The sequence below is a fragment of the Strongylocentrotus purpuratus genome, unplaced genomic scaffold, assembly GCF_000002235.5.
Source record: "Strongylocentrotus purpuratus isolate Spur 01 unplaced genomic scaffold, Spur_5.0 spur5_scaffold_1, whole genome shotgun sequence".
Taxonomy (NCBI): domain Eukaryota; kingdom Metazoa; phylum Echinodermata; class Echinoidea; order Camarodonta; family Strongylocentrotidae; genus Strongylocentrotus; species Strongylocentrotus purpuratus.
In genome coordinates, this window is record NW_022145594.1 from 9,941,474 (window position 1) to 9,954,529 (window position 13,056).

The 13,056-nt window shown below is 37.2% G+C and overlaps 1 protein-coding gene across 1 annotated transcript; it reads left to right on the plus strand.

Annotated features, from left to right (window-relative positions):
• The first annotated feature begins 888 nt into the window (after positions 1 to 888).
• LOC105439745 lies at positions 889 to 12,320 on the plus strand. Its single transcript, XM_030977645.1, has 4 exons — positions 889 to 988; positions 5,221 to 5,441; positions 10,879 to 10,953; positions 11,695 to 12,320. Exons 2-4 carry the CDS (start codon positions 5,231 to 5,233, stop codon positions 11,715 to 11,717), a joined length of 309 nt encoding a protein of 102 aa, XP_030833505.1. The 5' UTR covers positions 889 to 988; positions 5,221 to 5,230; the 3' UTR covers positions 11,718 to 12,320.
• Positions 12,321 to 13,056: the final 736 nt, after the last annotated feature.

A 13,056-nucleotide genomic window follows, 5' to 3' on the forward strand; every position in this document is an offset into this window, starting at 1 on the left:
TGTCTGAGTCTTTGAATATATCTCTCTTAAAGTAAGTGATTTAAAAATCAGTAGATAGTTTTAAGGCCAGCCTGAAAACTTATCTAATAGCCAACTTTAACTAATATCATCTTTAACCATGTATAATGTAATGTAAGCAAAATTGTATCTAAGTATATTATGTAGCTCATTGTAGGCGCCTTGAGCACCATCTGTGTGGATATGTTGAGCGTTATAAATGTCTGTATTATTATTATTATTATTCCAACATGCATTACTGGATTTCAATTATTTGAAGTGGAACAGCAGAGTAATTTTGCACTTAATGGAATTGATAAGTGTATAGGAGGTGTACAATCTTCGGTTAATTTAAATAGACTTATACATTCTAAATTATGTCAAAAACTGAGGACATTCGTTTTGCTGCTGAAACAATTCTGAGATTGATAAATTGTTAGAACACTAATAAGTACTTGGGAAGATAAGAGATAGAAAGAAAGAAAAACATTTTTTTTAAAAATCAATATTGAACTTGAGAATCAATCAAAGACTACAATGAGAACTGTTTTCTCATCTTTAATCCTGCCCTCCTTTTCACATCAATATCCAAGTTTTGTATAAACAATCTCTAAGCGTCCTCTATTTCAGATATAACACTCTGACACGAAGGTGTGAAAGGTTCAGAAGTGGTGATCGCGATATGAGTTTAGAATCGATACTATACACCTCCAACAAATTTCATCGTGCCACACGGTTTCATTGAGAAAGACACGCCCCTAAATCATAAGAAAATAATGATATCTCGCTCATCTGTTATGCAGCTAATTCATGAATATGTAAGTCGGTCAAGTATGAAGTCAGGTTGGTTTCGATGATACACTAAAGGATTCACTGCTCTACTGGACGGCTATATAAAACTTCACTCATCGGGGGATCATCCAAAGGCTATTTTGAAGTCGTCTAAGAAGGAGCCCTCTTTTCTGCTAAGAACTGTTGTCAACCAAAACTCGTGAGTACAAGTTCCATCTTTTACACATTTCTTCGGGTATTTCTATTCTGATAAGTAAGCATTCATGGAAGATTGTCTTTGTTAACTCTTTCTTTACCACTTTCCTGTTCCAAATAGCACCTCCTGTATAACCTATTGGATAGTTAAACCAAGGGACCCAAGATTATTAAAAATCTTCCCAGTGTAAAAAAAAAGAAAAGATTATATAACTAATGGTTCAGAAAACTGATATAAAATGTCCGGTTTCTTCTCAAGAAATAAAATTAAAACCGGTCATAGTGAAGAAGTAAACTGTTACAGATTTCGATTTCAATTGTTTAAATCATCATTTGTTTATTACCGTGACGGAGGATTATCCAAATTGAATAATTGTTATATTAGATATGCGTGTGTGTGGGTGTGTGTGTGTGTGTGATAAGAGGGTCGTTACGTAGCTAATCAAGTCCGGAAAATGGTAATTGTGCACAGGTTTCGTGTTGCACGGAGCATTCCTTCTATTAAGTGATGCATTGTTTTGTGCCAATTGGTACGCGTAGCAAACGAGCAACCGTGCACATTGCTAATTGTGATGTTTGCGACAAAGGAAGGGTTAAATACGTTACACTTATCTTATTAATACATTCGTAAATCTTCATTCATTGCTTGTCGTAGAATATTAGCTCGAGCACCCAGTGTGACAAATAATTTGTATCTGTTGAGAGTACCTCTTTGTCTCCTGAACAATTATGATATCAATCTCTGCCAGAAATTCATGAAAACAGGTGTTTCTCTTTAAATTAATTCGTTACTAAGATACATCATGATGACTATTGTACATTGTTAGACTAGGAAACAGGAACATTATGTTAACTAATGTTTAAAAGACTGTAATTTCTTTGTTTTTCTCATGCAACCGCAAAATAAATGTCAAGAAATGATAATTAGTGCTTATTTTTCAGTGGAGTGATGGGTAGTTTTAATGAAATGTATTATCTGACGACGTGTTAAAAAGAGATTGAATGGTGGCTTTAAATGGTTAACATTTTGAACCACTATGAACCATATTCTATTAATTCCATGAACTGTATAGATATGTAGGTTCATAATGATGTCTAAAATAAATCAGGGAAGATTGAATATCTTTTTTTAATCAATTTCAATTCTGTGTTTCTACGTGAAGGAAAATAATCATGAATGTCTGTTACTGCCTGTTATACAAGTTTCATGTAGTTTGCTATGGTTGTTGGTGACACACCTTCAACACCACCCGTCTAAACTAACCGGAATTATAACAAACTAAGCGATATTAAAGATAAAATGAGTATGGCAAAACTTCAAGATGTGAAAGTAGATTTTTTGTTCTCTTTTTGATACCTTTTTTTCTTTAAGGGGGTCAGTCTTATATATAGTTAACAACTAAATACTCATTCCCCATGTTAATGTTTGGGTGTGTGTTTTTCGTAATTCAAGAATGAAAGATGGAGTACGTGGTTGATTCGTTGAATAGTTTTAGATGCAAGCTTTAATATCTCACATTCTTGAGAAACATAAATGTGGAAAATAACTTTGGCATTTTCAGGACATTCTTTTAAAAAATACAACACTTTGTAAGGGTATGGATAATTTAGTTGTGTAGAACGATTAAGATTCATTATCGAAATTGAAGTAATAACATAATTCGAAAAGAATGAACTATGTAAATAGGTTTGATCACAAGATATTCTGAAATACTCCCAGAAATCCTATGATGCATATTATAAAATCAAATTTCATGCCTGTATTTCCACGGGAAGGACTATAATCGAGAACGCCTGTTACACAAGTTTGGTTTGGTTTATTATGGTTGTTGGCGACACACCTTCGCCGCCGCCCGTATCAAATGAAACGAAGTCACGGATGAGAAGCTGTCTTAGTGAGAAAGCGAAGATTGACAAGGGTAGTAGACTAAATCGAGTTAAATTATTGGCACCACATGTCCTACCAATTATCAACGCCAAGAACAACCCTTGTGCAACCCCCCCGAACTCGATTACCAATACTTTCAAAAGATTGCCTCAGATTCTGAACAAGAATCCTGGATTTAGCTCATGCTTCAATCATATTGATAAACCATTAGATCGGTCAGGAATTCCTTGACTTTTACATGTCGATCGCCTGTCTGATTATTAAGACATTTATGATTGGAAATCGAAATTTGATTTTTCGTTTTCCTTACGGTTTTTATTACACTAAAGTCTATTGAGGATATGAGTATGGTAAGACCGGTCACTCAAGGATTTTTCCTTTTTTTAAGGTACTTTATGATAATTTTGAAGCTCAATTTGTTTAAGGCTTCAATATTACACCATATCACAGAGACACTGACAACACGTAGGGCCATGCATCTCAGATTTAACATTGTTAAACGATGCCTTTAAAGGTAATTACAATAGCTTTGTCCATGATATTTGGAATCGAGTAAAAATAACAATGACATAATTACGTAAAATTAAAAAGTGTATGACAGGGCACATAACGAACATGATTTCTTTGAGATATACAATCATGACTATGAGGTATTGGAATTGCGCTCGAGGTGATTTCTTTGCGCTTTGACAACGAGAAAAAAGGACGTACAAAAACATGATATAACTGACCCCTCCGACACCCTGCCCTTGTTTTAAGCCTTAGTCTCTCGCACCAATAGATTCCCATATTCCTTATATTTCTTATATTACTTAGGTGTGTCCCCTCCCCCATCGCTGTCTCAAATGGGTTTACCCACGTAACGCTGTCTGGCCCTACAGCTCGCTTCATTTATCCGAATCGGACCGATTTATATAGCCAATAATATTTCAAATGTATTTCAAATATTTCACGTAACGCTGTCTGGCCCTACAGCTCGCTTCATTTATCCGAATCGGATGTTTTGCTTGACGTATCGAAATGTTAATAAAAGTTGTCTATGTTACACGTGGTTACACATCAGACTATAGGGCGTCAAAGCCTTCCTCCTGCCTTGCGAATCCCCAATTTTTTATAATCTTCTTTTTTTATTCTTCTTGATGTCATTTTTGTATGACTGTTGAGTCTGTAATAAAATTAAGAGGCAAAGACAGAGAGAGCGAGAGAGAGAGAGAGAGAGGGAGAGAGAGAGAGAGAGAGAGAAAGAGAAAGAGAAAGGGACAGAGGGGATGGATAGAAGAAAAATGGGAGAACATAATATACTTATAAGTAGAGGTATTATACTCTAGTGGATAAGTCACCGGACTGTGAACCACAAGGTACGGGGTTCGAATCCCTGCCACAACACTAACGTCCTTTGGCAAGACGTTAATCTACATTTGTCACACTCCACCCAGGTGATGAAACGGGTAACTGGGAGACTTATTCCTTGAAATGCACTGTGCGCTGATAACGGCTCCCGGAGCTAAAACTATGGTTAAGATGTCAATAGCTGTATGAAAGCGCATAAGGGACGTTCTATCATAATGTGCTATGCGCTAAACAAAAAGGGATTGTCATCATAATTATTAATATTTTAACATCTTCACATTGTCATATTTAAAAAATTCGTATTGACAAAGTAACATAAATATTAAAATTTAGATTTTCTCAGAAAACTGAATATTGCTAAAGGATTATGTTTAGGATCAGTGATAGTATATATCTCATCGGCAGAATCATCACCAAGGGAATGAATGTCATATGTTCACGTCAAATGTGTATACCGGAGTGCATCGGCGAATTAAGGAAAAACAACAGTCCTATGCCACGTTAAGACCCACGAGACATACCTCTATTTAAAGGAAAAATGGTCCCCTGAGTTGTGATCGCTCGCACTTATGACCCCTCTCTTCATAAGATCCTAGATGCGCCCTTGTTGGATTTCCTCCTCAAAAATCGTGTTCAGAGTGTTAGGATGGGATTTGCTTGCAAATGTAAATATACAAATATGGGTTTCACATATCTCATTGTGTTGCCTAATGCGGCCAGTTAAAATTCTACTCCCGTCCCCATTTTTACATGCCCAACCCCCCCGAAAAAATCACGAGGCATAGGTAAAAAAAAATGAATGCCACAGCCCACGAGTTCCCGCCCCAACCCCCCTAAACCCCCCCCCCCCTCCTCAAGACCCCCCTCACAAACACCCTACAAAAACATTATATAGTTCTATAACCACTGCTGGCTAAGGTTTGGGCTTGAGGTACAAACATTACGTCCTCCATCCAGAGATGATTCATTAATTCAACTTTCTTTTTTTCCTATTAAAGTCTGTCAACCATGGCTTCAAAGCTCTTTGTCATCACCCTCGTCGTCATGCTGGTCGGCACTGCATGCGCCATGTATGACGATGAGGGCAACGGGTACGCGGACGGCGATGGCTACGGACTCGATGGCGGCTACCAGATGGACCAGTTCCTTGATGAACTTCATCCCATGCTGGCGATCAAGCGAGATAACAACAGAGATAAGGCTGCTAAAAAGTACAAAAGTAAGTCAATTGCGTTATTAAGTATGCAATTTGGTTTGGAACAGATCTTGCCTATTCCACAATGGGAGGGGGGGGGGGGGCGGCGGCAAGGTCTGTGTATGCAATTTGGTTTTGAACAGACCTTGCCTATTCCACAACGGGAGGGGGGGGGGGGGGCGGCGGCAAGGTCTGTGTATGCAATTTGGTTTTGAACAGATCTTGCCTATTCCACAACGGGAGGGGGGGGGGGGGCGGGGCGGCGGCAAGGTCTGTGTATGCAATTTGGTTTTGAACATACCTTGCCTATTCCACAACGGGAGGGGGGGGGGGGGGCGGCGGCAAGGTCTGTGTATGCAATTTGGTTTTGAACAGATCTTGCCTATTCCACACAGGGAAGGAATGGGGGGGGGGGAGGGAGGGTGGGCGGCAAGGTATGCTAAAAGCCAATGAATCGAAAATGGCAATGCAACAAACACATCGCTGATTAAATGTGTTCATTGCAAACAGTAGGATAAAATATTTTGGCTTTGTTTTGTTGTGTTTTTTGTGATATTGAATTCTTAATTTCTCGCCCTACATTCCTTTGATGTGATAATCTTTCCGGTCCTACTTTTGTTTATCTGGCCATGTTCGTAGTTACATCAGGTACAGCGAGGGCATGGCTTATAGATGCCATAAAATTACTAAAAACCAAAAGAATAATATATTACCTTACTGCCCATGCGAAACCACATAATATGTATTTACGTATATACAAATATATATATATATATACATATATATTATACATAGCCTATGTATATACGTGTTTAAATATATTATCTATATCTTCATTTATCTATTTAATTACTAAATTGTTGTGTTCAGTAAACTATCTCGTACATGTTTATGATTTTCATTCTTAATGTTATGTTTACCTTATCTTTTTGTGCTTTGTATATGATTTCGATTTGATTTGATTTTGATTTATTTATTTTTTATTTCAAACAAAATATAACATCATTATAACATTACTAATGAATACAACATTTATAAAAAGTATTATTACCTTACAAAAAGAAAAGGTAAACAAATTACAAAGGAAACTTCATCTATAATCTGTGTAAACTGAGGGCTTCACTGAAATACAGACCTTTTAAATTGCGGATATTAAGATATTATATACATTGTGCATAATGAATGGTGCATATTATACAGTTATTGACTGGCAGGGGGTGTAATATAACATTATTTGGACCGCTGAATGAAGTTATATTTCCCAATTGGTTATATATGGTCACGAGGGAAAATATAACTCCCTTGAGGTCCAAAGAATGTTATATACCCCCTGCCACTCAATAACTGTTATATTAGATAGCCTTGGTTGTTTGTTGTTGTTTTTTTTTTTTTTTGGGGGGGGGGGGGGTGATATTTTTTTTGCCCAAATTTTTTTTCCGGGGACAAAAAAAATTACGGAAAAATAATCTGTCGAGATAGTTCAAGAAAAAAAAAAAAACCTTAACATTTTTTTAAAAAAAATTTGGAAAAAAAAAATCTTACCCAAAAAAGCATTTTTTTTGGGAAAAAAAAAAAAAATCCAAAAAAAATTGATATCACGTGACGAGCTCTGGACCAATCACATCTCGGTATCTGTCTAAGCTATCTAATATAACTATTTATTGTTCCATACTAATTGGTGAAGAAAAAAAAGACAAAAAGAAAAAGAAACAGAAGCAGAAACAGAAGCAGAAACAGAAACAGAAATCGAAACAGAAATCGAAACAGACACAGACACAAACCCAAGGAGAAGTAAACAGAATGAAAGCCAATACTAAGTATGTGGGTAAGTATGCCAAAATAATGAACATATCACCTCGCCACCATTCTGTGACATTTCATGCATGCATGCATTGTTTTTTTTCTTTCTGATTTACATTCATCTCTATTTAATGTCTATTTCCATCGTGTTTGGTTATTCCTACAACATTGTTGTATTCAAACATGCATTTATTTAATAAGAACACTTTTTTGTCTTGCTATGGAGAACATGGCGATATAGAGGGGAAGATAACTATTACAGTTAGATCATATAGCTTGATGTTGTGTGTCTGGACAGTTGATTTCAAAACAGCAAAATGAAGAAGTTTACAAGCAATATTTTAACAATTCTAGAAGTGACAAATATCCACAATGGTCATTGCTATTTGATGAATATATTCCGTTAAATCTGAAGGCAAAAGAGAAGTCTTTGGCCCGAATTCACAAAGGAGGTTTGCCGACAAACCGAGGTTTATGTACGTCATAATCGCGTTTTTACGCGTTTTTTACAAACCTGGTTTGTAAAAACGCGTCGAAACGAGTCATATTACGCTCGAAAACCAAGGTTTGTCGACAAACCTCCTTTGTGAATTCGGGCCTATATGTTTGTTAAGTGTCCAGACACACCCCCGATTATAATGTAGACCAAGGGCAATGTCAATGGATGCTTAAGATAGCCATGTCTTGTTGAAAGGGAGGGTGTATTTCTTTGAGAATGTTTTGCTTGGCTTGAAGCAGAAGATCATCAAAAAATATCCGACAAATATATAAATGAAGAAAAATAGAAAGTTGAGATCAACAGTCACTATTTTGTATCAAAACATTGACAACTCTTTTAATTGTTTTCCAATGTTGTCGATGCTCATGATGAAACTGATATTACCTAATATACATGACCTTATCAAATTAAAAAACAAGAGGAGCGTTCAATCGATCTCTGTTAAGTTAATTAAATTTGACACCGATATTTGATTGCTGTGAATCGGGCTGGCGGTGAACACTTCCCAAGGTTCATATATTGAGCGAACTTCCAAGATAAATACACGCAAGTCGGACGTTATTGTTATTCAGTACTTAAGATGTACATATAGGATATAAAATCGAATACAAAGTTGCTTGGGTTGTAAAATCTGCTAACAATTGATAACCCCGTGGTCGTTGGATAGGTTTGAAGGTGTGTAAAATTGTTTTTTTTATTACATTAATCCCATGTCACTTTAATTTCACCGTAGAACTGTTAATTGCATGTTCATTTCATTGTTCATCTCTAATAAATACAAATCTAAAACTTCCTCATGTTATATTTCCTTCTGGTCATCATGACATTTTGAATTTGTGTTATGTAATACCAGCTCTGTGTTCGTGTTTCTCTCTCTGTTTCTCTCTCTCTCTCTCTCTCTGTTTCTCTCTCTCTTTCTCTCTCTCTCTCGCTCTCTCTCTCTCTCATACACATAAATTATCTATCTATCTCTCTCTCTCTCTCTCACTCTCTCTCTCTCTCCCCCTCTCTCTCTCTCTCCACACTCTCTCTCCTTCTCTCTCTCTCTCTCTCTCTCTCTCTCCTTCTCTCTCCATTCTCTATCCCTCAACGATTCTTTCCTTTCCCCGTTATTTTCCTGCTCCCCATTTTCCCTTTACTTCTTATTCCCTTTGTTTCTGCGTTTTACGTTCGCCTGGTATTCATTAATTTGTTTTCATCTCCACATGTTCATATTTTTGTATGCAGTAAAATGTTTTTTTTTTAATGATCTTGAATTATTGTTAAATAACGAACGAAATTTGATATTTTCAATCAAATATTTGTAAATTATGCATGCAACTCAGCATTTGGCTGCGATATGTTGCTGAATTAATGCATTACCCTATCCCCATCATGATCACGTGGTTCGTTTTCACTAACGTACAGATGAATTCATATTAAACGTGTTACACTCTACTTAACACTTATATAACGTTTCAACGAATATCATGACTTTGAAAGTTTAATGTTCTGTATTATATATCACTTAATATATCGATGAAGTCTCTGAGCGCTTTACCCCGGCCATCCGATTCAGGCTTGTCCGCACACATTGTATTCACATTCTCCACTCCGAGTGGAGCATTTCAGCGACGCGCCATTTTACTGACACAATGCTAAACAAACTGCTCACGACTTTTTTTCTTCATCCAACCCGGTACCCATTTAACACCGCTGGTGGAGAGTGGTGAATAGGACGTTTGTACCGGACTGAGTTTTCAAATCGAAAGCCTTGCATTGACAGTCAAGTGAATGAACCACTATCATATTTGTAGAGGTGTTGTGGACGAGTGGATATGTCACCGGACTGTGGATCACAAGGTCCGTGGTTCAAGTCCCACCGCGGCACTAATGTCCTTTGGCAAGACATTGATCTACATTTGCCACTCTCCACCCAGGTGTTAAATGGGTACCCGGTAGGATGCGAAAGCTAATGTGCTTAGATTAGCAAGTGTGCGCTTGTAAAAATGATGCACTGGCTGGAATGCTCCCCAAGGAGTGGAGAATGTGCATACATTGTGTGCGGGTAAGCCTGAATCCGATGACCGGGGTAATAATATGATTGCAGGGCCCTCAGGGAGAACAGTATGAATACTGATAAGGCTACCCTGGGTAAACAAGACATATTATTATTATTATCATGCATGCCAAATAATTTCGCATCGAGAATCATAATTCATATGTTCGTTTCCCAATGAAGTAGTAGCAGTAGTAGTAGTACAACAACAAAAAACATAGCGAAGCAGAAAAGATAATTGGGGAATATATGGGGAAGTCATTTTACGCATCGTTTCCTTGAGAAGGTCGTTAAAAGATTGCAGAGTAATCCACACTATCTACTCTTGCGTATCACTAGGTTTAAGCCTTATAGGCAATCAACCTTTTTTTTCCAAAGCATATAGACATTTATTTACGAGCCTTGTCATGATGAGATTAAACGCTCCATTTAAAATGTCAAATAGAATATGAATTTAAATTGCTGAAGCTCAAATAGTATTCTTTAATATATTCATTTATTTTTCTTTATCGCTTTCATAATTTAAAAGTAGCAAGCGGGTATATTTTACTCACAGACAGATCTAATAAATGATTATTTTCAACAACGTATCCTTATCATTATTATTGCTAATATTATTATTGTTATCATCATTATTACAATTATTATTGTTATCATTATCATTATTATGATTATTATCAATATTGTTATTATTACATGTATTGTGTTTATACACCAGTTTACAGTTGTATCAGTGCACATGCGCAGACAGTTGACCTCGGGTCATTGGCCCCAAAATTGGGGCCAATAACCTCTGACCTCTGGTATTTATGCGTAAATTAAAATTGCGCCCATGCAAATGATGATGTGCGCGCACAACGCAGCGCGCAGGCAGTGATGTCATCATTATTTGCATGGGCGCAATCTTAATTTACGCATAAATACATGACTCCTAGGTCATTAGCTTTGTTTAAAATGGCGCACACAACTGTAAACTGGTGTATTGTTGTCATTGTCAGTATTAGAAGTGGTAGTTTTACCGCCACTACCGCGACAACTAATTTACCATTGCTATTATTATTCCTATCTTATATGATCGTTATTAAAATGATGATTACCATTTCCTTTGACCTTTGACCCTTCAGGTTGTGCTCCAGTGCAGGGATCTCATCAAGAATGCTGGTGCCACAGACGATCCGGGAAAATCTTTCAGTGCTTCGGTAAGACACTCGCACTTTCCTCAACCATCGTCTACAATCCGGGCTCACTGAAACTTCCTTTTCTGAGGGAGAGGGGGGGGGGGGGGGGTGGGAGAGGGCTTCGAAAGAAACATCTCAACAAGAACTACCATCACCGGAATAACTACGCGGATACAGTTCCCAAATGGTGAAGTAGGACAATTAACAAAAGAAATCGAAGATTATTTCCGGGGGATAATATTGTGAGACGGTAAAAATTTAGTCTAGTCATAGAAGAAGAAAAATGAGACAGGCGTAATATAACGTGTCATGCATGAAAAGTAAAAGTACTAGTAGTTGTCATGGTAGCAGTAGTAGTAGTCAGTGTAGTAGTACTAGAAGTAGTAGTAGTGGTAGTAGTAGTAGTAGTAATAGTAGTAGTACTAGAAGTAGTAGTAGTGGTAGTAGTAGTAGTAGTAATAGTGGTAGTAGTAGTAGTAGTAGTAGTAGTAGTAGTAGTAATATTAGTAGTAGTATTAGTAGTAGTAGTAGAAGAAGTAGTAGTAGTAGTAGTAGTAGTAGTAGTAATATTAGTAGTAGTATTAGTAGTAGTAGTAGTAGTAGTAGTAGTAGTGTTTGTTGTTTTGTTGTTTTGCTGTTGTTGTTGTTGTTGATGCTGTGGATAATATAACGTTATCTTCGTCCATTTAATATTTTTCTCCATGTGCCCTTTCCCCGTCCCATGTAATTAACATTTTCTTTATTTTCCTTTCGTCATTTCAGGTGCCTTTGGCGGCAAAAAATAGACCATCAGCATGCGTGGGAAAATGGCGTTCTGCTACATACTGTAGTTAACCAAACCGGACTGTCATGATCGAAATCAATCTACTTGCCGTATCTTAAATCCAAATGTTTTACTTACATCCTTTGTACAATCAATCGGGTAATTTCCTTCATACAATGAGTCTGTCAAGTGTTTAGATGTTGGAGTTATCAGTAGTATTTCCATAAGTCACCCTACACTGGATAAAAGCAAATTAAGAACATCTGAATCATTACGAAGATGTTAAAGCATCATGTTTTTGACAATTTTATTGTGGGGTCGTTTTTTGTGTCTCGTGTTATACTGTTAAGTCTATTTTACATAAAACCTAATCTAACACCGCAATATGTGACCTCTCTGGCGTGGAGGGTGCTGTGAAAGCTTGGTTAGGGGGGGGGGCAGGGGGCAGTGTAGGGGTTGTAGTATGTCTTTAGATAGGTGGACTTTTAGAATGTACTGACTACATGTTGCCTATCCTGTGTGATAGATGGAATTAGGGATAACATTTTCAATCGACGCTCAAAAATACATAGATTGTGAACATGACTTTATGTGAATAAAGATTCCCCCTTAACATCAACTTAAATAAATTTTCATCTTGTTTTCTGTACTCTATAAGGTCCAATGTATATTAGAAATGTGTAATGTTACATGAATTTCATGAACAGAAAAATGTACCAAATGATAACTTCACCGCTGATAAATGATCATTTGAAAATGGTAACTCACGAAATCTGAATCTGAACTCGCAGTACACTGATGATCGGATGTTGCATGCTTTGAACTGTTGCTAGAAAGCACCAGAGATATATCATTATACAATTGAAGTAAATTTTTGCCATCAAACTTATTGGGCGCCCAACAATTTAGAGAGGCTTTAATGTACTTTCACAATTTGTAATGATTTTTTAAATAACAATAGCTACATGATAATGATTATCTGTATGGAGGCGCAGACTTAAACACAATTCCATAAAGCCTGGACGGTAGCTAAAGTACATCCTATGGAGTTGGGCTAGCGGTACGTAAACTTGATCAGGTCTCTGTCTTCGCCTACAAACTGGCACAGACGGATCCAGGTTTGAAACTTTGTCACGTCTTTCGGATGGTGACGTTCAAGGTCGGTCCCCAGACGTCAATAATCGTATCTAATTGATACACTTCTGTAAAAAAAAAAAAAACCCATTACACACCCACACAAACACACACACGCACACAGGCACACACACACTCACACACACACGCGCGCGCGCGCACACTACGCACGCACGCACGCACACACACACACGCACACACACATACACGCACACGGGTGCCCTAGA